Genomic DNA, 13,149 nt, shown 5'->3' with positions numbered 1-13,149 from the left:
AGGACGACTTCAAATGTTGCTCATTTCTTAAGTATAAAACACTTTCATATAAAAAAGTGCTCAAAAACTGTATGAAGATCGCAGCAGATGCATTTCTTTTCCTGTATGCACAAGAAGCTGGGAAACCAAGGTTTGCTGAGGCTTGGTTCCAAGCAAATATACATTGAATTTACTTGCTGTGAACCAGATGTGTACGCGATCACCATATGTGACCATCTACAATAATGCTTTTGGCTCGGAAATTTATGGTGTCTGGACCTGGCCTCAAGTCAAAACAAATCTGAATGAGTTTTCCCAAGGGAAAAGCAGCTGAAATATGTGACCGACAACTTCAGGGAACTCATTTTCACTTAGGACTGGGGGCGGGGCGTTTAGGTAATGGTACTCTTACAAGTGGAATCTACAAGAAAAAGTTGTAGTGTACACCTTCTGGACCTGGCCTCAAGTCAAAACGAAGCTGAATTAGTTTTCCCAAGGGAAAAGTAGCTGAAATATGTGATCGACAACTTCAAGGAACTCATTTTCACTTAGGACTGGGGGCGGGGCATTTAGGTAATGGTACTCTTACAAGTGGGATCTACAAGAAAATGTTGTAGTGTACACCTTCTAACAGAAGTGATTCTGTTCGGTATTCTAACCACCCATACCCTCTCCCAGGATGCTACAAACTGTCAGGAGCTCAAGGAAGGCATTCCACTCCATCTCCCGCAAGATTGGTTTCCTTTTATAATTGAGAGTCAGTATTCCCTGGATCCTTGTGGCCACTAAGCATGCACAGTCCTCATTTTGCTTTTGCCAGGTGTGTGTGTCCCCTCTTAAGTTTTAAAAACCTATGCTTCTTTGTACTTCTGCAAACCTCAGGGTTCCCCCAAGCATGCTGATACTTCCTGCTTGTATCTCAGTTTTGGCTCCATTCCTGTTGGCACTCACCACCTTAGTTTGCTATTAGAAGGAATGATGTCTCTACAGAAAGGAGAGAAGTGAAATAAAAGATTTGTGATGGGTAGCACACATGTATAGAGGCTATGAAGCACCGAAATGCCCAAATTTAGCATGTTTGCAAGCAAACTTTGGTCTGCTTGGCACTCTGTAGCCGCTACAGAGCCCCAAAGGGTTACAGTTAGTTTATAAACAAGCTACATTTAACCACAGTAGTGTTTCGTACTGCTGCAGACCAGTTTGCTGCCAAATATCGGTGGCAAACCAGCAATTTCATATTTGGGGGGAGTGCTTTGCAGACTGTGGGAAGTTCAGGGGACGAAAATGGACCCCAGACTTCCCAGAGTTGCCCATCCTTGCTACAGATCTACCCAGATTTAATGTCTGCCTAGTGCTAAGGTCACAGAGCTCCCTCTCTAATGTGAGGACAAGTAACAAAAGGCACTTAAGGACATATCTTCAAAGGTTCCTGTTGGTGTCCACTCAAGGACTGAGCTTTAGGGCTGTTCCTGTCACTGTCACAGTCTACAAGAGGGGCGGGCAACTTCAGAGGGTCTGGGGGCCAATTTTGTCCCCCCCAGACTGCAGTGGGGCCACACACAACCCACCACCAAAATTGCCGCCACACCACTGAACTGCTGAATGTCGGTGGCACAGTGGCAGCAACCCCGCCCCCCGCCAAAAGACATTTCCCCTTTAAAATAAGCATGTAGGGGAGAGCTCCTTGAAGAGCACAAATTGCCATCAGAACCAGGCACGCACTTACCAGATGCCTTGTTTTAAAGGGGAAATGCAGCTTTCTTGTTGCTGTACCACCAAAATTCAGCATCAACTCAAAGCAGCAACACTTTGACGGGCTGCCAAACAAGACTGGGGGCAACATGTGGCCCACCCCTGGTCTACCACATGCATGCAATGAATTAGCTTGCCTTCAGCAGGATATTCATTCCAAAATAAAATGAATAATCCATTTGGACTGGGCGCTTTATTTTGTTGAGAGACCAAGCCCCAGCTCATCACAGAAATGGAGTGTTTGCATGGCAACCCAAACCCATGTATATGTTTTCACCATGTGTCTGGGGTTCATCTGCCCCCTTCAGTGTCATGGCACTTCTAGTCCACACACTTCTTTCAAAAGGATCAGCAAGATAGCAGGGTATATGTGGTTCTTCTGGAAGGGCAGAGCATGATAAAAAAACCATCGTACAGTGGAAGAGAAGGGAAGTCGATGGATTGTAACGTTTCCTTATCCCTTGTTGCCAATAAGATATACAGCTGCGAGCTTGCACTTACTGTGGTAAAAAACTCTCCAGGGTGACTAATCAATACCGACAACATTGCACAAGACTTGTAATTCTTTTCTATCTTTAAGGAAATGCACGTGCAATGAAATGTAGCCGCACTGTGTCGCTCTTCAAGAGTCCCCATCTGGTCTGATTTTATGACTGAATAATAAAAACCCAATTTATAGAAAATGAAATGTCAGGGAATTCTTACCATGCCATCAGTACAGTTCCATCGAAGTGCTCTAGAGACAATGCTGATGTTTGAAAGTAAGTGCATAATTCAGACGTGTGTGCACCTGAATTAATCAAGGGCTTCATTTGTGTGTGTGTGGGGATCAAACTTTTTCTGAGATCATCGTATGATTTTCCTTAGCAAAATTATTTATACGCTGCGTTGCATCATAAAGGGTAACAAGACAGTTGACAAAATAAGGCCAAGTTCAAGTCCAACAGAGCCCAAGAAACACTGGCAATACCAAAGTCAAACTGCTTTCCTTGCTTAAGGACAGCTAATTGTTTTAATACCTGCCTTGCGTCATTTTTTGCATTCAGCTGCTTTTAGTAATTTTGCCATTTTGGTTTTATTGGTGTTTAACTTATGGTTGCTAGCCACCTTAAGCTTTTTAAAAAGGAAAGGCGCGATCAAAAATGTTTTAATTAAACGTTTTAAATAAACAAGATCCGATCGCATCACACCTAGGTTCACCCCAAGTCTTATGAAGTTAGTTGAAACAACAGTCTAAAGGAGGTGTAGGCAACCTGGTGCCCCCGAGGTGAGCTACATAAACTACAGCCCCCATGAACCCCAGCCAGCATGGCCAATGGATTATGGGAATTGTAGTCCCAAACATCTGAATGGTGCCAGGTTGCCTACTCCTATTGTAAAACACCAGGCCCTCATCTTCAACATGGGAATAATAATCTAAGGAGAATGATAAGAAGTGCTTTGGACACTTCAAGTGGTATGTAAATACTAAGCATGATTATTATTTCTTTTACTGTAGCGACAACTGTCTCTGTGCTGTATAATATTATTACGCTACCTTCCCTCCCTACTGCTTTTTACAAGGTGTATAAATATAATCCTATGGCAGATGCAGGACCCACCTTTAGTAGTGAACTGGGCTGTATGGAACTGACTGAAGTGAAAAGAAAACAGTCACAAGGAAGGGAAAAGAGCTAGCAAAGGAAGAAGAGAAAACGGTTTGAATTTCTCACATTTGTTTGCTTCTCAGAGCAAAACAGATGGTAGATGTTCACAACTAAAGAACAGTTCCCCCTCAGTACCTCATCTAAGCATTCAAAGAGAGGATGGTGGGGTTTTGTGGGTGGGTTTTTGTTTTGTTTTTTGGAACAGTACTAAAATGTGACCTTTGAGACCCGTTTTTGTATTGAGAAGTTTGGAGAAGGAGCTGAGACTGCCTTAGGCTTCACTCCTTGATGTGGCGCCAAATGTGTCATCATAAAGCCAGATTTCCAAATGCTGTGGATAGGAACTTACAGCACGGCCATTTCTTCAGTTCATCTTTTCATAGTGCTGATAAATCAGAGCTACTGAAGCAGCTGTCCACTTTACTCTCCAGCAGTGTTGAAGTATCACGCTGCACTCAGGCCCACAGTCTGGTCAAAGGTCTGGTCAAACCTATTCCCTGTGGGGTATTTCAAAACTCTTCCTTGAATGTTCAGGCTTTCATTCAAAACAAAAAAGCAAGTCACCAGTCCTTTTACTCATGGAGATAAGGAAAAACAGGCAGGCAATATTACTCCCTCTAATAGTGGATTTAGGAGAAGAGTGCCGACGGAAATGAAGCCAAAACAGGGCCACAGAGAAACAATAGGGAGGTATCAATATGATTGGAGGAACTCTGGGATTTGTAGAAGTACAAAAAAAGTTTAAAAAGGAACTGAAGGGGAACTCCTGCCCCCCCCCCAACAGCTTAATGAGGACTGAGCATGCTCAGTAGCAACGGAATTTTGAATACAGTTGGAAAAGACAAATTGGAATGTGTGTGCGTGTGTGTGTGTGTGTAATACGGTATCCTAGAGGAGGATATGGCTGGCTGGCAGGCATCTTAAGCAGGAGCACTCCTCTTGGAAGGGTGGATATAGTGCAAAATTTTGTTGCAGGTCCCACTTGTTCTATTCAATTATTCAATTCTCCAGTAAGAAGGGAACCTGCTCCCACCTCCTAGTGTTTTGGCCAATAAGTAAAAAGGCACTGGGGTGACTGATGCGCTTGGCACTTATTTCCAACGTACTAGACTGCCACCCACATTGCTATCTTTTTGGCACCAGGCTACGACCTTTTCTTTTTGTTCTCCCAGGCCTTTTAAAGTATTTCAAAATATTGCAGTAATGTTTGTATTTACAGTTTATTATTTCAATCCCTGGGATGCGGGTTCAACTTTTATACCTGGTGGTCATTTTGTGTTGGCATGCTTATTAGTTTTATATCGTTGACTGTTTTTATTGGGATTGTATTTGTATTTTTGTGATGTTTGTTTTGTACAGCAACATTAGAAAAATATATTTCTGAGGCTAAAATATATGGGTTGCACCCTCAATGATCGTAAGCCCCCAAACTTTGAGCATTATGAGCATCCCATGGAGCAGAGGCAATCTTCGCCTCCCTGTACTCCTGCCCTGAATTTTTTGCTAGATGGGCTTTTCCCCCCATCTAGCTGGGGTGCTTCAAAGGGCGAGGGAAGGAGGCCGGAGAGGCCTCAGGATGGCTCGTACCCTGGCCTCCCCAGTCTCCTCCCCTCCCCGCCCGCTGAAATGCCCCTTCTCCAAGGTCAAGTTCCTGACCTTGGAGGCCAGCTGGTGCTGTTCTTTCTGTGCTAGCTGCCAGGGAGAGGGGGAAGGGACTGGGGGCTCCAATTCCCCCCTCCAAGGTCGGAGCACTGTCTCCGACCTTGGATCAGGGAATCTAAGATATCCTAGGTCTAGGGGCCACAGGATTGCTCCCTCCATACATTTAATATTAATACTTTGGTTTATGGCTTTCCTCTTTTGCAGGAATCAGCATTAATACTCTCCCCTGAGGTCCCCACCACCACAACATTTCTTCCACAGGCCTGACAGTACTGCCAGGGCCTTACCTTTTCGGAACAACTCTTGAAGGCTTTCGGCGCTTTGATTCAATACGGCCCATAATTCTTCTTCGTGCAGTGGTCCTCCCCGAACCTCCAGGGCTTCGGCTAGTGACACATGCATGTTATCTGAGGAAGCAAGACAAGACAACACTTGTTCAAGAATGTGCCCGTACTCCACTCAGCTCTCGTTTTCTGGGCAGTATCTGCATAGAATTAGGGGAGGAATTTTGCTCTGAAGGCAACGAGCATTTTGACAGATAGCTGCTGCAACTCAAACTTGCCTTCAAAACACAGTGTTTGAATTCCTGAACACACTGTACAATTGCACAGGGCATATGAAGAGGAGCCGCTGACGGACATAGCAAAGGATGAAAGGGCTGATTTCATCCGTTTCAAATTGCTTCGGAATCCACATGTTCAAATTGATTCGGAATCCACATGTTCAAATCAATTTCCACATTAAATGAGCTAAATAAATGGTTAACAACATCTTCCTTTCTTTTTTGCTCACTGCTTTTGCTCTGGCTAGGTTCTGCAACTGCAGGGCTAATTTTTGTGCTTACCTAAGTCTTCTTTCTCCTCATACCAGGGCTGGCATCCTAGAGGGCGGCTGCCAGCAGGGAAACCTAGGAAGCTGCCCTATATGTCTCTCAGGCATTGGTCCATCTTAACTCAGTACTGTCTACACTGACTGGCGGTGGCTCTCCGGAGTTTGAGACTGGGTTCTTTCCCAGCCCTACTTGGGGCTTTCTGCATGCAAAACATGGGCTCTACCTTTGAGTTGCAATCCCTCCCCCAAGGCAGTCTATGAGCAAGTCAGTCTGTACCTGAACTACAAGTTGCTCAGACTGAGGAACTAGGGCAGAATTCACAGCTTTATAGGTCCAGGTGAGACCCCATTGGCTGCTTGTGTCACCCGACCTCTGCTGAGCTGCAAGCTGCAGTAACACCTTGCAGACATTTGCAATGGTGGCACTCCAGCACAGCTGAAATTTCACTAGCAATTCCCTCCAGATCATTCTATAAACCAACCTTAAGCATCACAGGCACCCCCCCATCTGTATTTATTGACATGAGATTTTGTGGCCCCCAAACTTCTTAAATATCTGCTCAATTGCTAAAAAGAAAGTAACTTGCAAATTAAATTCAGCAGCACATTTATTTTATACCCAAGGCTGTGTGCGCTGGGGACAAAAAAAAATTAGCCTCAAGGTAATCCAAATTCTGCAGCCTGTATAAATTATGCAAATTCAATTCAACACATTTATATGAATTCTCCCGTTTGTGTAATTCACAGCAATAGGCAGGGAGCAATGACACTGAAAAGGTTATTCAGCAACTCATTTAGCATTTGATATATACATTGCCCACACAGTTTCAAGCTGGTCTTTGCAACCAGAAGGACCAGCAATCTAAAGGCCACAGAATGCAGGATGGCTGTAGGAAATGAGGGAAATGGAAAACCAGCGGGGAGAGGTAATGGAGTGTCTTAGAAGAGGGCATGGCTGGCTGGCAGCCTAAACAGGGGCATTCCAGATTGAAACATTTACTTGTAGGCCCCACTTGTTAATTTAGTGACCCAATAAAAACACATTTAAAACCGCATTTCTATCTTTCATGTGAGACTAGCATCAGGAGAGAGAGAGGCTCAAAAGTAATTTTGGTAGCACACGTAAAATCTGCGTGAGCTTGGGTTTTGTCCTCCCTCTGCTGGCATTTCCAGATCGAAAGTTTCAACCCATGCGACAAAATAGAAGTGAAAGCCCCCGTGCAATGGCTTGAGTTCACTTAAATGCCTGGAGCCACTTCATACTCACTTGCAATTCCATCAACTAGTATTGTTAAGAATTGCATGCCAGGGATGTATTCCTGGAGAAAGAAGTGTGTTGCTGCACAGATATGTGGGGAGGCAGGGAAACCCCCAGTTTGACAATACTGTTGTTCCTTAAAAGCCCCATATCTCAGCCATAAAACTGCTCTGACAATGTTGGCTTGCTTAGATAACCAACATGAAAAAACAAACTCATATAAATTTGATGTCCCATTTGTTCTAATTCTGTTCTAAAGTATCTCTAGGCACTGCTGGAAAATAATTGTAGCTGTGAAAAGAAAAATGGGTGGGCTGTACTCAGGGGGTCCACGATGTCTTTGGACTGCCTGCTGAATCTTGTTACAGTCTTGAGAAGTTCACTTTCCATTTACAAAAAATAAGGAAATTTCTAGCAGTCATTTTTGCGGGTCTGAAATGGTCAAGCCAAAATTAGCTAGAGTGTATGGCGAGGGGGTGCAGTGGGGGGAGGGAGAGGGAAGAAAATCCATGCCTTTCATTTTCATTAGGTTTATCAACAGGATACAAAGGAAAATGAATGCAAAATAAAACAATGTACCAGCATAAATCAACAAAGAAATCACATCCAGATTGGAGACTATGCATGCACGCACACACACTATATAACTGAAGGAAATGAAAGCTTTCAGGTAAGGTAAACAATAAAGGGACAACCACAGAAAATTACATTTAGCTAAATGTGTCTTTAGCCCCATGATGGTCTATGTGAGACTTAGTGAGATATGAGTCATGATTAACATATATTATAAAGGAATACCAAATGGTACAAATGGGATTAGGTTTGACCATGTAAGCCTGATGGGGGGTCATTTCTCAAAGAGAGCTAGGTGCCATATACAAGTGTACCAGCCTTGTGGCTACTATGGTTCAGATGCCTTCTAGATGCTGCACAGAGGCACCACCAAGCCTGGGGCAATGTGCTTTGGGGGGGGAACTCTCCTCCCCACCCCGACATTTTTTTTAGCCTTGTGACCGTGGCAGTGGCTCCTCCTCCTCTCCCTGCTGCTGCTGGGCCGCTGGCAAAGGAAAGCGCTGTGACTGTGGCCAACCAGCCGAGGCTGCAGTCCTGTGCCATTTTAAATTAAAGTGTTTTCCTAACTTTGAGTTGCAGTGAGCTGAACCAATCAGACACTGCCTTTGGTGGGTATGCAACGAATGAGGGAACTGGAGTAGTGAAGGGGCAGTCTTCTTGCGGCTTCAGTGCCTTCATTGGCTGCACCCCCTCCAAAGGCAGCGTCTGATAGGTTCAACCCACTGCTACGCAAACATAGGAAAAATATTTAAAATGGGGTGGGGCTGCAGCCTCAGCAAGCTGCCACTGTGGCACTTTCCTTTGCCAGCAGCGTGGTGAGCACACCAATGCCACCTGTCAGGGGGCCGTCTGAGGTGGGCCCAGACCTGTGCCCTAGGGACACCCCTGGTGCTGCACGATCTCCGTCTTTGCAGCAATCAGGAGCTGCAGAAATGAGTTCTTCCTGAAGCCCCTTATGAGCTTCCTCCAAAGTTGAGTGAAAGCTTATACTCTTGCATTAATCACTTCACTCTTCAAATATAAAGATTACCAAGGGCTAACAGGTACCCCCCTCTCCACACGATTAATTTAATGATAAGAATGCTTCCAGACCAGGCATTATACATCCACCAAATATAGCACGGTGCAAGCCAGTTTCAAGTAAATTAAATGCAAGTACATTTTCGTCTTACTAGAATATGAACATTAAGGATGGTACTCCAGATTGTGTCACGCAACTGCTCTGTGCCTGTGTGCTGAACAATTTGCCCACCTCTTATGCGTTCAGGGGAAGCTGGTAGCTCTGATTTTGGTGGGGCTGTGAATTTTATTTATTTATTTATTTCATTTCTATACCGCCCAATAGCCGAAGCTCTCTGGGCGGTTCACAAAAAAAGGGCTGAACCTATTTTGGGGATAGTGTTCAGCACCTTGGATAGCTCCTTTAGAGTTCTGGCAGGTTCTGACTGAAACCCAGAATGGATTTACAGCCCCACAGAAATCGGAGCCACCAACCTCCACTGTATGTGATGTAATATAATGAAAAGCATTTCTAGCTGGATATCAACCCTGTATGATGAAAAGCTTTCATGCAGTTTATGAAGCATCTAAATCTAAGCAGAGGCTGGATAGCCACCTATCTGGGATGCTGTTGCAGCAGATTTTTTGCATCAGCAGGGGGTTGGATTACACGACCTTTGCGGTCACTTCCACCTCTATGATTCTAAATCTGCTAGACACTGCACAATAATGCAAAGATAGGCCTCGCCTGAAGTTGTAAAACCTTCATTGGACATATCAGTCTGGTGCAGACATAGGATTCCTGAAAACCAAAGCATGGTTCTATCATCAGAAATATGTTGCAGGCTGGCATGCTGCCTTCCCTCTCATGCATGAATTCCCCATTCCCTTCCATGGTATTTTACTCATAGTTCAGCATTGCAACCAGGCCAATGAAGACTGCCTAAAGGCATGGCTTCAAGACAAGTTTGATTAGCTGTAGAACGCAATCCTATGGATGTTTTGACAGAAAAAAAAATGGCTACTACTCCCAGCATTCCCCCTTTTAAAGCCATCCATATTGGTGGCCATTACTACATCTTGTGGTAGTGAATTCCACAGCTTAATGGTGCGCTGTGTGAAGAAGTACTTCCTTTAACTGTCTTGAAGCTCCCACTAATAAGCTTCTGGGTTCTGGTATTATGGAGATGGAAAAAATGTCTCCCTATCTGCTTTCTCCACACCATGCATAATTTTGTATACCTCGATCATGTCTGCCCTTACTCACCTCTTCTCTAAGCTAAATAGTCCCAGATCTTGTAACCTTTCCTCGTAAGGGAGTTGCTCCAGCCCCTTGATCATTCTAGTTGCCCTTTTCTGCACTTTTCCTGACTCTACAATATCCTTTCTTAGGTGTAGTGACCAGAACTGTACATGGTATTCCAAGTGTGGTTGCATCATAGATCTGTATAAGGGGAGCATGATACTAGCAGTTTTATTTTCCATTCCTTTTCTAATTATACCTAACACGGAATTTGCCTTTTTCACTGCAGCCACTCACTGGGTCGACATGTTAATCGAACTGTCCACCACAACCCCAAGATCTCTTTCCTGGTCAGTAACTGCTCAGTATATACGTGAAGTTGGGATTCTGTGGCACTCACTCTGTTGAGGTCGTAGTTGTAACGGGACTCTTGCTAAAGCAGGACTAAGAGCAAGCAAATGTGAATACACCATATGGGCAAAGGTGCCTGCTGAAGAGTGAAAGTGTCACTGTAAGCATTTGCAGGAATCAGATCCTTTGTAAGCAGTGCAGTCCTCCATGTCCTCTGTTTCTTTAGCCCTGCTACCTGTCAGGGTTGTTTCTGAGCGCAGGGAGAGGGATAACTGTTCTGAAGGAGAATCACTAGACATGGAGGAGATGTTTTCCCAAGCTGGTCCAGACATGACTGGGCCGGCTTCTCAGGTTATAAACGGCCAGCTGGCTGAGGGTTCCTCTTCACACACCCCTGTGAGAGACAGCGAACAGAAAGAGGTGGGGTTTGGGGAGTCTGACAGATGCCAGGCGCAGGTGAAGAGCAAAGAGAGAGAAGGCAGCGGTGGAACTTAGATGGTCTACCCGATTGGCCTTGCGTGAAAAGCTGTGCTCAGAAGCCTCATGAGAGAGAGGGACCTCCCCCCTTTAAGTTAGGCTAGTGAGACTGCCTTCCTCATCAAATGGTGGGCAACTCTCTTAACTTCTTTTTGAATTCCCCTGAAGGCATTCCTTTGTAGACTGAGAGTCACTGAGAATTTGCATCTGTATGACCCTGTGAAGTAATGGATTAAAAGCTGTAGACTGAAGCCTCTCGTCTGTGTTTGTTTTCGGCGTTGAAATAAAGTGGGGGTAAAGGAATCTTGACACTGCCTGGGGATGATTGGAACTGCAGTGCAACACATCTGGAGGGCACCAGGTTGGGAAACGCTGCTCTATGTGCTGTATATAATGTAAGCCACCTGGATCTGGGTTTAGGGCATTCCCGTAAAAGCCAACAGGTGACTTAAAGGGGTATACCCCCCACTTTGCGATCCCATACTTGCAGATTTCAAAAGCACACCCGTTGTCCTTTAAGTCAGAAATCTCTCCAACCTTAATCCTGCCCTTCATTGCCGCTTCTTCCCCTCTCATTACTTTCAACATTTCCAAGCAGTCACAAAGCGAGGAAACATGCCTTACATATGAAGAGGGGCTTCAAATGTTACTCAATCCATGCCTTTTTAACCACAAGGGAGGCCCACCTAAAACTGCTGTTGTCCATAAAGTCTGCTCTCAAAAGCTTCCAGAAAGCAGATATTCAACAATGCTTTCAACTATTCTTACATTTAGAAAGTGTCTTTTTCAGACATCCAACCTATTTTTGGTTTTGACCACATCATTGCCCAGAAATTCTCTGTTTTTCAATGGGGATCTTTTACAATGGTATTTTGGATATTTGCAAACTGTTCTTGTGCCCTTTACTTGTTCTTCTCCAAGGCAATAGATCCACAAATCTCAGTATCACATACCTAGGGGTGTATAGCAAGACTATAGGCCCAGTTATTTTCCAGGCCAAATTCAAGGTGTTGGTTTTGACCTTTAAAACCCAGCCCAGCCTATCTCAAGGAGCTCCTCAAGCAACACCAGACAGGCTGCTCAACAAGATCAGCCTTGGGTGGCCTTCTCTCTGTCCCATCAGCCAGGACAGCTAGGCTGGTGAGGACGAGGGAGAGAGCCTTCTCTGTGGTGGCCCCCACTCTGTGGAACTCCCTCCCTAGGGAACTCCGCCATGCCCCCTCTTTAATGAGCTTCCGCCACGCATTGAAAACGTGGTTGTTCAGGCAGGCATTTGGGGTGGGTCAGGGAAATTTTAGATAATGATGTTTTAATGTGTAATTTTATTGTTTTTAAACTGTTTGTATTATTGTACATTGCTCAGAGTGGCCAGCCGACTGGCCAAATGGGCGATAAAAAAATAAAAAAAACATAAAAGAAAAGAAAATATAGGGAATACATGAAGTCCTCATTAAAGACTTGGTTAAAAGGTAAAGAGACACCTTATTCACTCTTTCGGTGTCCCCCTCAAATTGTACCATGGGTACCTGTAGCTCCTAGGGATGGATGAATGTGTCAGTTTTGCTTTCTGCTGCATTTGTATTTTGAAAATCAGTCCTTTCTGTCTTGTATATGATAAAACTTGCAAATTTTGGTAAATTCTGATTTAAAAAATGAACCAAAATTCCTTCCCTTCCACGCTGGCCAAACTCAGTAAGTACAGCTGTTCCCAGCACGGAGATGACCATGTACCTATCTGACATATAGCTGTTAAAGATGAGGGGCCTGTCAGGAAAAAGGAGGTGGCAACCCTAATTCAGCACCACAAACGCAGCTGAATACACAGGGATCCAAATACAGACTTTTAAGAGCTAAGCCCTCCAAGTCTTTGGCCCAGATGGACAAATCTGTCAGTTTCGATTACTTTCACATTATTTTTTTTAAAGCTCAAATTCTTCCTATCCCTTTTATGATTTTTTTTTTTTAAAAATTGGCAAGTTTTTAATCCCCCCCCCCCCAACTGAATGAAATTCTCACCTGTCCCTAGCAGTTCCCAAACTGGACATGGCACTCCGATTAATGCCTTACCAGTGCAAAGTACAGCAAAATATTACCTTCCGCTCACCACATTACCTTGTCTTAAACAGGTGGCTCAGTCATTAATGCCAAACTGATTTCACAATGGATAAATGGCAAGCTTTCCCCCACAAAACACACCTACCCCTTCTCATTTCTCAGATTCACCTGGGAACCAGAGGGACTTGTTCCTTTGATGTTGTGTGAAACCAAATGGCATGTTCAAACCTCATATTGCACTTATAACCGCCTTTAGTGGCGGGGCGGGGGAAGATGAGTATTTTGGAATACTCCATTTAAATGCCAAGTTCTGGCAATGCTTA

At 44.4% G+C, this 13,149-nt stretch overlaps 1 protein-coding gene across 1 annotated transcript in view; it reads right to left on the bottom strand.

The window, feature by feature from the left end:
• The window catches only part of PTPN13 (protein tyrosine phosphatase non-receptor type 13), a 215,123-nt gene that overhangs the window by 160,871 nt on the left and 41,103 nt on the right, over positions 1 to 13,149 (bottom strand). The window contains exon 2 of the mRNA XM_084855555.1: positions 5,327 to 5,446. Coding sequence (XP_084711681.1) covers positions 5,327 to 5,441 — 115 coding nt within the window. The 5' untranslated portion in view covers positions 5,442 to 5,446. The remainder of the gene's footprint in view (positions 1 to 5,326; positions 5,447 to 13,149) is intronic.

Source organism: Heloderma suspectum, chromosome 5 (assembly GCF_057233095.1).
Source record: "Heloderma suspectum isolate Gila_16-S chromosome 5, 16-S_ref, whole genome shotgun sequence".
NCBI lineage: Eukaryota > Metazoa > Chordata > Lepidosauria > Squamata > Helodermatidae > Heloderma > Heloderma suspectum.
The sequence above is the reverse complement of the archived record's forward strand: the minus strand, read 5'-3'. Positions and strand labels throughout refer to the sequence as shown.